This window comes from Chenopodium quinoa, unplaced genomic scaffold (genome assembly GCF_001683475.1).
Source record: "Chenopodium quinoa cultivar QQ74 unplaced genomic scaffold, ASM168347v1, whole genome shotgun sequence".
Classification (NCBI taxonomy): Eukaryota; Viridiplantae; Streptophyta; class Magnoliopsida; order Caryophyllales; family Amaranthaceae; genus Chenopodium; species Chenopodium quinoa.
The window spans coordinates 5,865,532-5,878,721 of NW_018744878.1; the positions used below are offsets into that span (position 1 = coordinate 5,865,532).

At 33.2% G+C, this 13,190-nt stretch overlaps 1 protein-coding gene across 1 annotated transcript; it reads right to left on the reverse strand.

Moving 5' to 3' along the window:
• Positions 1-3,671: 3,671 nt before the first annotated feature.
• On the reverse strand, positions 3,672-4,787 carry LOC110705280. The gene has a single exon (XM_021883122.1). The coding sequence runs from the start codon at positions 4,785-4,787 to the stop codon at positions 3,672-3,674; it is 1,116 nt and encodes a 371-aa protein (XP_021738814.1).
• Between the last annotated feature and the right edge of the window lie 8,403 nt (positions 4,788-13,190).

The window sequence follows — 13,190 nt, forward strand, 5'->3', positions numbered from 1 at the left end:
AAAACTACGCATTAATAAGCATTGGGTTGACATTCATGCATGCACGGGTGGAGTTTACAATTGCCACAAATACCCTTTACAATTTGTTGCTAATAAATATGATAAATTTTAAAATAATTTAGTGTTAATATATTATTTACTTATACTACTATATGATAAAATTAAATATTTGACCGATTTTCTTAAATTCAATGATTGAGCATCAAAGTGAACTGCAAATACTACATGCTAGAAGTGGGAAACGTGCACCAATTGGTTTCCATAAGTTTTGGCTTGGTCCTTGGTTGATTATTCCATATTTATTTGCTATAATTTATATTTTTTTGTTTTCATTTCTCGATAATTATGAACATGATAGCAAGATCTTTCGGTTTTAATAATTGACGATGAAGAAAAACCAAGATATTTGAGTTAATAAAGAGTACTAGATTATTATTCTATCCTCTAATAATAATCAGATGAAGTCAGTAGATCCAAGTATCAAACGACCGTGCATACAAGTATCTAACATTTTGTCCAGGGAACCGTATAGATTTCTTTGTATAGACGACATACGACATATAGTGTGCATATACGTCTACAAGCTTATCTCATTCGTCATAGTTTATCACATGTACATATGAGTAATTTAATCGGTGTTTTTGCTATCTCTCATGTGTATGAAGAGAATCGATTATGAGATCTCCTGAAAAGTGGAAGGAAAACTTTAACCACTTGAGTTAGTTATCCCTCACTCTCTGACTCTCACATAGTAGCATATTTAAGGGCATGTTTTTTTCAGCTTATTTTCAGTTTAGTTTAGTTCAATTCAGCTCTAATAAGTTTATTTCAGTTCAATTCTTAGTTTCCTTCTCTCATAAAATATTCAGTTCAGTTCAACTCCAATAAGTTCAGTTCAGCTTAGTTCAGTCAATCACTCAATCAGAACAGACCCTAATACATTGTATCTATGGTGGAGTATTATGCTTGGTACACTTGCTTTACAAAAAACGTCAGCAAACAAGAAACAAATTAAAATTATGAAGGCCACCAAGTCTAACCACCAGATCCCACCTGATTAGATCTCCTAATGTATGATCTGAAGCAGTCAGTAAAACGATTTTAATTTCAATCATAATCATATTAGACACTTTTATTATAATGACGCCCATTGACACATATAAAGAAAATAATGTTGGTCGTAGTTTATGCTTGACTGCATGAGTTAGCGTATATTATGTCAGAGAATAAGGAAAAATTCATCTTATATTACTACAGACTTAATTTATTCATATAGAAGCTTATTATTATTGGAGGAATAGTACTGGAGCAAAAATGAGACAAGTGACGAAGGAATAGCAACTCCATATCATGACTATACAAAAAAAGTGTATAAATAAATAAATCAGAAACAAAAAAAACAAAACTCCAAATTAAACAAAACTAGTGAAAGTTAATTGTACGGACAACAATCGTCATGCCATATTTGTATATCCTGTTTATAGTGTTGATGATGTATTGAAAAAAAAAAATTCTTTAATCAAATTTGTTTTGTTTCTAAATTCTAATGCTCCTACACAAATGATCTAAATTAATTTTTCCTAAAAAAAAAAAAAAACAAAAACAAAAAACAAAAAACAAAAAACCTAGGGCTTGTTTGGCATCAGTTTTGGTTTTAAGTTTTCTGTTTTTTTTGAAAACCAAAAACCAAAAACAGGAAACAAGAAAAAGGTGTTTCCACTTTTTTGTTGTCAGTTTTCAAAATTATCATAATTTTAACAAGTTTATACTACCTCCGTTTATTTTTATGTGCAACTTTTGCCATTTTAGTCCGTTCACTATTATGTGCAACTTTCCTTTTTCATTCTGTTTTTGGTAAATAAAAACCCTTGAATTTACTATATTACCCCCACTTAAAAAATTTAATCATCTTACTTTTACCCCTCATTATCCAAAACCCTAACTTAATTTAACACACCTAAATTAACCTAACCTAATTACTCCCTCCAATTTACCCCCCAACCGACACAACTCTACATCTTCCCAACCACCTTTTCTAAACTGATCTAGAGAATTCTATAGAACCCTAGATCAGTTTCTTTGTTTTCCTGTTCTTCGTGTTCTAGGGTTCCTGTTCTTCGTCTTCTTCGTTTCGTTCGCCCTTTTCCTGAAGAATTCAGAGTCCCACAATTATGTCTTCCCCCTTTCCCTCCCCTTTCGAGAGGCATCCAGACTTCACAATTCCGTTACATGACCTAGATCCACTTGTTGACGCCTATATTGGCACAGATTCACAGAGTGAGGCTCGGTTCATCAAGTCCCTCATTAACGACATCAACAGGGGCAATGATTTTCCTCGCCGCCTTTACAACTCTGAGGAAGGCCCTAGTTGCTGTTCTTCGACGACTTTCAAAGCTTTGGGGGAAGTCCTGAAAAATATCGACGAGGGGGAGAAGACGAACAAAGAGGAGGGTGAAGGCGAGTCCCATGCCAAAAAAAAAATTGATTTTCAGGTTAAAGATGTAGATCTGGAGTCCGATTTTGAGGTCAGTGTTGCGCCCTCCCCCACCCCCAAGCGCGGATCTAAGGTTTCCAGGCCTCCTCCGAAGCTTTGGCGAAAGAGGAAGGCTGCGGTGGTGGCGATGAGGCGTTTGCGCGGGTTGCCTGATTTGCCGGAGTCCGACCTCGTGGTGCTGTCCTCTGATGAGGAGGCTGAGCACTGACCTTTGCGTAACGATTCCTATTCCTAATTTTTTTAAATTTTTTAAAATTTAAAAGAGTCCTAATTTTTGTGCCGGTGGATCTATGGCTGAAACTAGGGTTTCACTGTTTATTGCGGGATTGTTTGACTGGTTGTGGTTTCATGATGGGGTGTTGGTTGTGTTGATCTACTCTGGCTGCTAAGGGTTTGCTGTTATGGGTAACTTTGACTCGTTGTTGTTTATTGTTGGGTTGTTGATTATGTTAAATGTTAGGGTTTATTTGTATGTTTGTGTTGATGTAGGCTGGATACTAGGGTTTGCTGTGTAATGTTGGGTTGTTGGTTATGTTACATCTGGGAGATTTATTGCTGGTTGCATGTGTGTGTTGATACATCTGGTTGCATGTTGTCTTTATTGCTGGCTGTGTGGACTTGATTGATGAATGATGAGGCTGGTGTCTTGTGCATGTTCATTGTTGCCTAGTCAGTCCCTTAAAAGGAGTCCCATGATGTTGCCTTCTGTTTCTTGTTTATTAAAGAGTCCCCTACTTTGATATGCTATTTAGCTTACCCATATCCACATGATGAAGGGACTCCAATGAATTTCAATATGCACAGGTGATTTGCTCCATCAACATGAAAGTTGTTGTTGTTGTTGAGGTACCCTTGTGCATATGTGTAGTATTCAACATTATAACCCTCTGATGGATTTAGTGCCCACATAAATTGTTTATCTTTGTCATTCATAATCAACTAAAAATGTGGGTACAAAATACTAGTACATAAAACTTTACAAAAGACCATATGTATGATAATCTAATGACTATACTTCAGACTGCCTGACTTGTTTGGGTAATTGTAATCAACAAAATACACCTAACCACTGGATTGCTCAAAATGTTTTTGGGAAAAAAAAAAACCAATAAAACTTACTATGATAAGTGGTTATGTGTGGCAGTCCATGTGTTGTCTGGTTGTTGTAAAGACTCCCCTAATCTGCATCCACCTCCAAATCTTCTGTGTCTTCTTGAGTGCCTTGATTTGCTGGCCTAAACATGGTGTTTAGGTACTCCACAGCCTCCAATACATCCTCTTTCTGAACCTCTACCAAATCTGGAAGACTACCTAGGTTTTCCAGCTTTTTTTTGTTCATATGTGGTATTTTGTACTTGTTACCACCTTCTGCCTTGAGTATCTTAATCATACACTTTTGCAATGTAACCCAGATGTACTTGTTTACATGAGGGTTGAAAGTGTCATAAGACTGTTTGACCTTTTGAATTAGCTCCTCTAAGTCCCTAGGAAAAGACTGATATTGCAATGATTGTATAGACCTAAATAGCCCTAAGTCAAGGACATTCAAATCAGGAGACTGTGCTGGCTGGAAAACAAATTGAATGTTAAAGCCATTAGCTGTTGTTGCTGCCACAAACTCATCATCTGTAGGAACTTGGTGTGGCCTTGCATTGTCCCATTGGATGACCACATCCTTGGGCAGACCTTCAGGCCACTTTGATATGATTGCTGGAATAACCTTTGTTAGCAGCATCTCTCTGATTACTTCTCTGTTTATGTTCTGGAGTGCCTTGGTTTCCATGGTCCCTCTTGGTCTTTTCTTGCTTGCTTTCTGTGCTACTTGCTGGACAGTGAATGGAAAGATGCCATACTTTCCATCATGTAAAACTTCCCCATTTATGCCATATAATGGCTTCCCTATGATTGCCATGAACATTGCCTTTAGTTTGAATCTTCTTGACTGAACTGCCATATAGGGATCCTCCTCACATGGCAGTAGGTAGAACCTCCTTTTGTCAGGGTTCAAGTAGAACCACTTTTCATCACAGTGTATGACATTCCTCATGTCAACAAATGTGGGGTCCTCATTCCCTGTAATTGGATTTATATGTGACAAAATCCATCTTAGTCTGGCAACCTTGTGGTCTGATGTGAGCAATGGTTTGTTGCAGCATGTGTGTGTTCTTAGCCTGCCTCTTTTCTTCAAATTGTGAACTGTAGTTAGACTGATCTTCAATGCTCCTGCATAGCTTCTTTCTGTCTGCCTTAAATGTAATGGGACTGACTGGAGAGTTTCATCAGAAATCTCCATTGGCTTTCTCCCTGTTTTGCCAAATTTTTTGGTCCTGACATCAATCAAGTCCCCTGTTGCCAGCTGTTTTTTTTATGTCTGAAAAGATTCTTGTGATTGTTGATTTGTGGACATTAAATTCAGATGCTAATTGCTTCATGTGACCCCTTGGTAAAGTCCCATTGCTCATTTTCAGCAAAATTGCATCAACAATCTTTCTTCTTTGCTGCAAAGTTAATTGTTTTCTGCATACAAGACCAGTCCCTTCATGACCTTGCTGTTGCATTTGTGTGTTGAGAACATTAGTTTCTGTCTGTGGCTGCTGTTGCTGTTCTTCTTGGTTGCCATCCTGCATTTCATCTTCTGAGTTGTACTCCCATATTCCTGCATCCTGCATTTCTTCTTCTTCCTCGAACCACAGCTCTGCTAGCTCTTCTTCATTGAGAATGTGTTCAATATCAAAAAAAACAGAGTCATCAATTTCTGCCATTCCTCTTTTCCAGCACAGGGAGGATGAAGTCAGGGCCCTGCTGAGTTGTGTGGGTTGAAGATGAAGACTACACCCACCTGTGCATGAAGGACAACAGAGCACCCCTGTTTTTTGTAAAGTTTTAAGGAGTAGTTAGTGTGTAATTATTCTAACCTAGGATTTGATAAGCTTTTGTGGATGAAACTGTGTTTTTGGTGGAATGTTTCACCCACCTTTAAACAATGTTGATTGTAATTAATGCCTGACAATGGAGGATGATTTATTCCCTCCTTAAATGCTTGAATGAATAGTGACATTAAATGGGGGCATGGCTGTATTTATAGCCTCCTAAATTTTTTGGGAAAATTTGACTTTGGTATGAAATTTTTAAAAAAGGAGGGGGAAAGTAAAATTTCACCCCAAATTTTCGGTGGGTTTTGGGTGGGAAATTATGCTTTGGTTTTTTCTGCCAAACTTTCCCACCACAAACAAAAAGTGTGGTCCACACTTTCTCTCTCCTTGCTTTTTAATTAAACCCACTAACTTCTCCTAATATTTACTCTTCAATCTTTTGCCTCGTGAACCGTATTATCACTCAAAGTTGCACATAAAAATAAACGGAGGTAGTATAATTTTTGATTCATTATGGGACACATATCATATACTTTTAGAAAACAAAAAACCAAAAAACAGAAAACCATAGAGGTGCCAAACGAACCCCTAGTTACTGAATACTGATGCATGATGGTCAAATTTATATCACTCTAACTACATACTAATTTGTTTCAATTATATATTAGGTCGATTATGAATTCTTTATTATCTTACTAAGTACTCCATAGTCCATAGCATATACTATATTATATGATTATTGTTTCATCATGATTGTCGTTGCATGACACATTTATTCATCAAGTAATTAATGAACTGAATATTGTTAAATACGGGTTTGAGCTACAAGCGCCAATCGAGAGAGAGTCCACTTTACAAGTTCAAAGGAGGTTTCATCTCAAAACCATATGACTTGATGAGTTACGTTTATCAAATAGAATAATTCGAAGAAAAATAGAAATCATCAATAATTATCATTTTTAATACGATTATAATATATGAGTAGGGAAAAAAATAGTGTATGGGTGAGAAGCAAGTAGCATCAGGCGAGAGGAATGAGTTTGTCATGGTGTGGCACAAAAGTTTATATTGGGATAGTGACCAGAACAAAAGGGAGGATCCGTATACAGATCCGTGGAAAGGGATTGGACACACAAAGCATGCAATATATATTTAGCAAATAATTATCTTAAAATTGTACTACTCCTATATATACAATTTGCTTTTATTATTGTTCTATTGGTTTGTAATTGTATATTTGTATGTGAGCAATATAACGGAATTTTATTTCTTTTTTTCATTCATTATAAGTATCAAAATTGAAGTATATTGATGATAAGGAAACATGTGGTTGTAGTAATATTGGACAACTTCATCTCTTCACTCCTCAAAATGAATCCGTACACCTCCATTGTAAGGTCAAGTCCTAATCTACCTATTGACTATTGTAAAGTCGGCAATTTGGCTTTCAATCTTATAAATTTTTATTTTATTTATTTATTTATCATATATTGTTGAATAAAGTTATAGTTTTTTTTTTTTTTGGAAAATAAATTAAGTTATAGTTGAACTTGTAATATACGAAGTATACACTTATATATATACGCACAAGATCGAAATCTAATTACATATGTATGTATACTTGCTTTCATGAAAAACATATTTTTTTAAAATTAAATTTTAAATAATTTACCTTTCATGTCGTCCTTTTTTTTAAGAAAATAATGACTTTGATACTTATTTTGTAAAATTTTGAAATTAAGCTAGCATTTAATTTAGAATTAGAGTCGGTTAATAAATTAAATTTACATTGTACTTGTATTGAGTATTATTCGATCCCCGATGATGAGTAATTGAGAACCTTATTTATGTGTCGAAAATTTTGTATAGATGTTGCAATGTCAATTATGAAGAGTACATTTTGTGTAGGAAAAAAAAATTTAGTTATTTTCATTGTCATAGATTGAGATAAATAATGACTTAGCATATTCACTTAATTTAGAAAGTAAAGGACGAGACGCCTACATTCAAATGAAGTAACATTCATTATAATGAGACGATGCCTCTTCATCATCGAAAGAGAAAGGGGAAGGGAGGAGGGTTGGACAAATAGATAGGGACATAAGATCTCAATCACTCAATGATACGATTGTGAGTAACCATAAAAGCAAACTTATGGATACAAAAGAAACACCAATTGCACGGAATACCCTTCAATATTAGATGATGCATGCAACTATGCAAGTATATATATAGGGTGGTTAGGAGTTTCGGACAAGCACATAACTACCCTTTAATACTTGTTAAAAAGACAAAACATCATGTATAGCACAATTATGATATTATTTTGTGTTCTAATAATATGATTAATACTCATCAATGATACATTTATGGTGATATGTAAAAGAAAATAAATAGTATTTCAACTATTTTTTGAAAAAGAGTGTATATAGTCAGATTAATAGATATTGATTGTAATAATAATATTATATAACAGATCAATAAATATATTCATTGTTCGTTTGAATCCATACATTTTTTTTTGTATGTGTGTTTGTATGGAAAGGGACTTAACAAGGAAATAATCCAAGAGGGTTGGTCACACAAATAATACAATGTTTTTCCACTAAGTTTTGAAATTGATTTGGATTTTAAACTATAGTGTACATGTATGATAAACAATAATCAGTTGGAAAGTTTAGGGTGATGTACATCTAAAAATCCATCCATTTGCACGAGTGTGTGTGTTTTGTAAGCTAGTGGCTTCACTGTCCCACTCGCTTTTGTTCCTCAAATTTGGACCCACAAAAAATAAAAACGACTCGTTAGTCGTTTCCCATTGTGAGGTGAGCTATAGCTATTGTGTTAAGGGGCTCACCATTTTTAATTTGTATCAATTTCAAATACCTCTCCCTTATCCCCTATCTCTTTCATTCTTGTGCATGATTATATTTTTATTTAGCTGTAGATGGATCAATGCTGAAAAATCTTCCAATCAAGTCCTTTATGCATTTATAAATTATTTGTGTAATTGATTGATGTGAAATGTATAATTGAATAGAGTAATAATTTTTCATGAATGTGTGCTTTTTGAATTTTGTATAATATAAAAAATGTCTCGATTGTTATTGTCTTTCCGTGTTGATTAGTTTAGACATTTAATAATTTATTATAAATAAATTTTATTTATAAAAACCAAAATAGTATATTTAAGCTATAAAATAAAGAATATCGTACATAATTAAATTAAATTAGGTTATCCAAACAAGTTGAATTGCTTATTTGCATTATTCATGGTAACAAGGGCCAAGGGCCGCCTAAGCATAAACCAAAGTCAGGCATGTGCAAGGCATGGACACTCAAAGCACCCAATTCTTAAAATACGTACACCTATATACATATGACCAATTGATTATAGTGGGTAGCACCTTAACTTTGTAAGCCAATCCTAAATTTACATGTTTCTATATTAAAGACTATATAATACATGAAATCAAGGACTTTTGAGTTCCAACACTTGATGTCAAAAACTCAACTAAGAGCTTGTTTTCATTGACTGAACTCAGCTGAACTGAACTGAACTGAAATGAAATGAATATTTTATAAGAGAAGAAAATTAGGAGTTGAACTAAACTGAACTGAATATTTTATAAGAGAAGGAAATTAGGAGCTGAACTGAACTGAGCTGAACTAAACTGAATTGAACTGAATTTCAACGTAAGAGAACAGACCCTAATTATACGGAAAAAATATCGGATTCATAAAAGTTTGTTTAAAATCTTATAACTCCAATAATCGGTAACATAAAGCCTTAAAATAAAACGCGTTAATAAAAGAAAATGTGCCAATAATTAAATTATCTAGATAGATAACTTAGAGGCAAAGTAGATGGTTTAAAACATTGGAGTGGCTTCCCATGGTCTCTTAAAGTCTAATGGAGTAGCTTTTTCCTTCTTTTTTTAGTCCAAATATAAAAAGTTGAAAATTTTCTAAATTTGAAAGGTATACAAATAATACACGATTTTCATTTAGTTTCGAGAAAAATATTCAAAACTAAGGTGCATGCAATGTGAAAAGTGCCTCTCAGGATCATAAAAGTTAGGTTTGAACCATAATAAAACTACTATCAATGTGTCTCTATCCCGATAATAAGTTTGGTTAATTCGAAAAGATAAAAAAAGTCCCCTCTACCGTCCAAACAAATTACACCATCTTATCAATGTATAAAATCTTTTCATGATAAATAAAAAATGCTAATACACAAATAAATAGTGTAAAAATCTAACCATTATTAATATTCCATACGATAATAATATAATCATAAAATGAACGTAGTAACAATACTCCATAATTTTTTTTTTAAAAAAGGCGTTATAATGGGGCCGGCTGAAGCACGGCGCCACATAAGTATGTAGGGCGTCAACCGCATATGTGATTTGTGGTTGGGGACCAAAAACCATACCCCGTATTACCCAAAATCATTTGATGCAAATAATGTAGAGTGACTCAAACCTCAATAGAAGAAGTAGACTAGTACTAGAGTAGTACTACACCATAACCATATTATATATTGATCTAGTTAATACTTTGACGGTGATCTGAGCTTAGTAAGGGTAACAGTTCACGCTTTCCTAGATTAAAAAGTGGGGGCCTTTTTTCCATTTTTATTAAACAATTTTCATATTTTGGGTGATAAAATTTCGTCACTTTGCATTATTCATCTACTGACGGTACTGGGCTCGACACAAATTTATTCAATAAAGTTATCAGAAACAAAAAAAATAGTTACTGATTAAAAAAATATATAAATAATTTAAAACATTTATTTATATTTAAATAAAAAAAAAGGGGTGGGTGAGAAATTTGGCTCCTTTCACATAAAAGATGGAGTGCACGTGTGGGCGTGAAAGAGCAGATAAATAGTGAAGGAGCATTTTTGTAAGAATCTTCGTGTGCTTGTTCTTATGTGACTCACAATATTATACTCCATATTATTTATTAGTCAAAAGCTAATGAGCGCCCCCGGGGCTTTAGATAAGAGAATTAAAGTGCAAATATTAGAGTAAATTAACATTAATTACACCGAACGACGCGTGATTTTATCATGAATTCCTAACTTAATATCATTTCAACCAATATAATTTATCCTTATCTAACGCCCCAGGGCGCTCGTTAGCAAGATCCTATTTATTATTATTATTATTATTATTATTATTATTATTATTATTATTATTATTATTATTATTATTATTATTACTTCCTCCGTTTTTATTTTATTACACCATTAGGACTTTTACACTATTCGCTTAATCTTCTTTGACCATCATTTGTGATTTATACATTAGGAAAAATATAGTCATGAGTGATCTAGTTAGATTCGTATCGAACTCTACTTTTCAAATATCAAATTTTTATAATTTTTACAAAAGTGTAATTGAAAATATTGATAGCTAAAGTAATACATTGACAAGCGTGAAATCCCTTATGGTGTAATAAAAAAAGAACGGAGGAAGTATTATATATACTCTTACTCACATACTACTTGTTCTTTAGATTTTAATGAAGAGAAAATACTACTTCGTAGTAAATAATTTCTCCTTCGTATTTGTTTGATTTTGTTGTTTGCTTTGGTTTATGTTCCCCTACTATAAATATTATCGTCATAGTCGTCAACTCGTCATGGATTTGCATGATTAATCATCATATCCTTTGTTCATTATTTATATCTACGGGAGTAGTTCATTTTAGTGTATGAAGTCACTTAGCTTATACTTTCCTTGTTTTAGGTTGAGATGACACTCCAACGGGCCGGTATAATGGGTATAAACGTATACTGGGGCCCAATATGACAATGACACAACGTGATACTACCTTTTTTGAGAGCTGATACACATACAACCATTATATGTTGTCCCTATATACAACATCATTAGAAATTTGACATTTCAATAAAAAATGGGAGAAAATTAGGAGTCTAAATATAAATTGAATTTAATGAAAGTTGTGTCTATTATTTTAGCCAATAGAAACATGCCAAATTAGAGTTGTATGTAGGGACCACATACAACAATTGTATGTGTAGCCTTTATGTTGTTTTTTTTTTTTAATTGACATGTTTTGATTTTAGCACTATTCACTCACTCTCCTTTGACCGTGCTTTGTGTGCTTTATACGTAATGAAAAATATAGTCATGTGGGGTCTTACTCGATTTATCATGATATATATTTTCAAACTATTAACTTTTTATAATTTTTGTTTATCAGTAATTAAATATATTAATGGTTGAAGTCGTGCGTTGGTAAACGTGACTACAAAAATGTGTAAACTAAAAAGAAAATTTCGAAAAATCATATGACAAGCTGTATGAACATATTTTGAACTTTTTTTTTAAAGGAAAGAAACAAAAAGTTAGGCTAGTTTTCACTCAAGACTGTAACCCAACTTATCTTAAGCAATAAAAAAAGAAAATTTACTATCTAAAAAAGGATCAATATCCTGGTGTATTTGCATGAAATGACCTAAAGAAGCAACATAATCTGCTTCTCTATTGCCCTCTCTATAGATGTGTCTGGATTCGACGGAAGAGTAAAACGAAGGAGTAAAGACGAAGGAGCTCCCTTATATCTTCCAACAAAAACTAAATCTTCCACGGGCACTGAGCTTCACCCTGCAAAATATTATTTGTACTTATATTGCATATTATTTGCTCAATATAATCACTTTTTTTTTTTTTGACATTATCACTTTTGTTAATTTTAACTATACAAGTATTATTATTATTATTATTATCATCTTTTTTACTAATATTTTCAATTCGATTTAGAGTATGTTCTCTTCAGCTTAATTTCAGTTCAGTTCCTAATTTCGAGACAATATGAAATGAGCTTGGCAGCTTGAACAAGGATGAGAAGAGTTTGGTCCACAAACAAGGCTTGAGAGCTTTCATACTAAAACCAATTGATAATAGAAGGAGTAACTTCTCAACCTTATAAAGTGGATATATCTCTCCTCTTTTTCCGGGACACTCACAAGTGGGTTACAATAAGTTTAATCACATATGATGAACAAATTATCCAAATTCAATCCGAACAAAAATAATTCATCCAATTCCAAAGACATGTTTGGCAGCCCTTATATTAGCTACGTACCTAAGTTATGGGGTACAAATTAATATCCTAGACTCCTAGTCCTAGAAGGCTACAATTCCCCCAAACCACATAAATTCTCACAAACGATAACTTCAACATCAAGAGATTTTCCCTTTCTTATGCTTTAACTACCTCTACCTTTTTTTTTCCACAAATTATTAAAGCTTTCTTACATAAACCTAATGATGTACGATTGGATATAGAATAGATTTTAGCATAGAAAATGCAATTTAATCAAAAAGAAAAGAAAGCATGCAATATATTGAGGATTTGAGGGATTTATTTATTATCAACAAACAGCCTTACCATAAGTGTGCGCTACCAACCAACATATCGCAAAAGATTCCTAGCCCTTGTTTTTGGTTCCACTATACAACTTCCCCATGTGTTAAGGTCCCCATTACAAGCAATTTGTTGTGTATTTATAAATTAAACTAGCTTTATTACTTTGATTATATTGCTTGTCCTTGTTATTTTGCCATTCCTTATGCTCGTTTGTTTTTTGCATAATACAATTTATTAAATCTTCTCCTTTATAATCTTAAATCAGGATAGAACTATAATCAGGTATATATATAGCGACACAAAAAACTTATATATGTACATCATTTATCATAACTTAAAGAAAAAACGTACCAAAACCATGTGATAGGGGCATACATATATATTACATGGTGATGAAAAAGGGATAAATT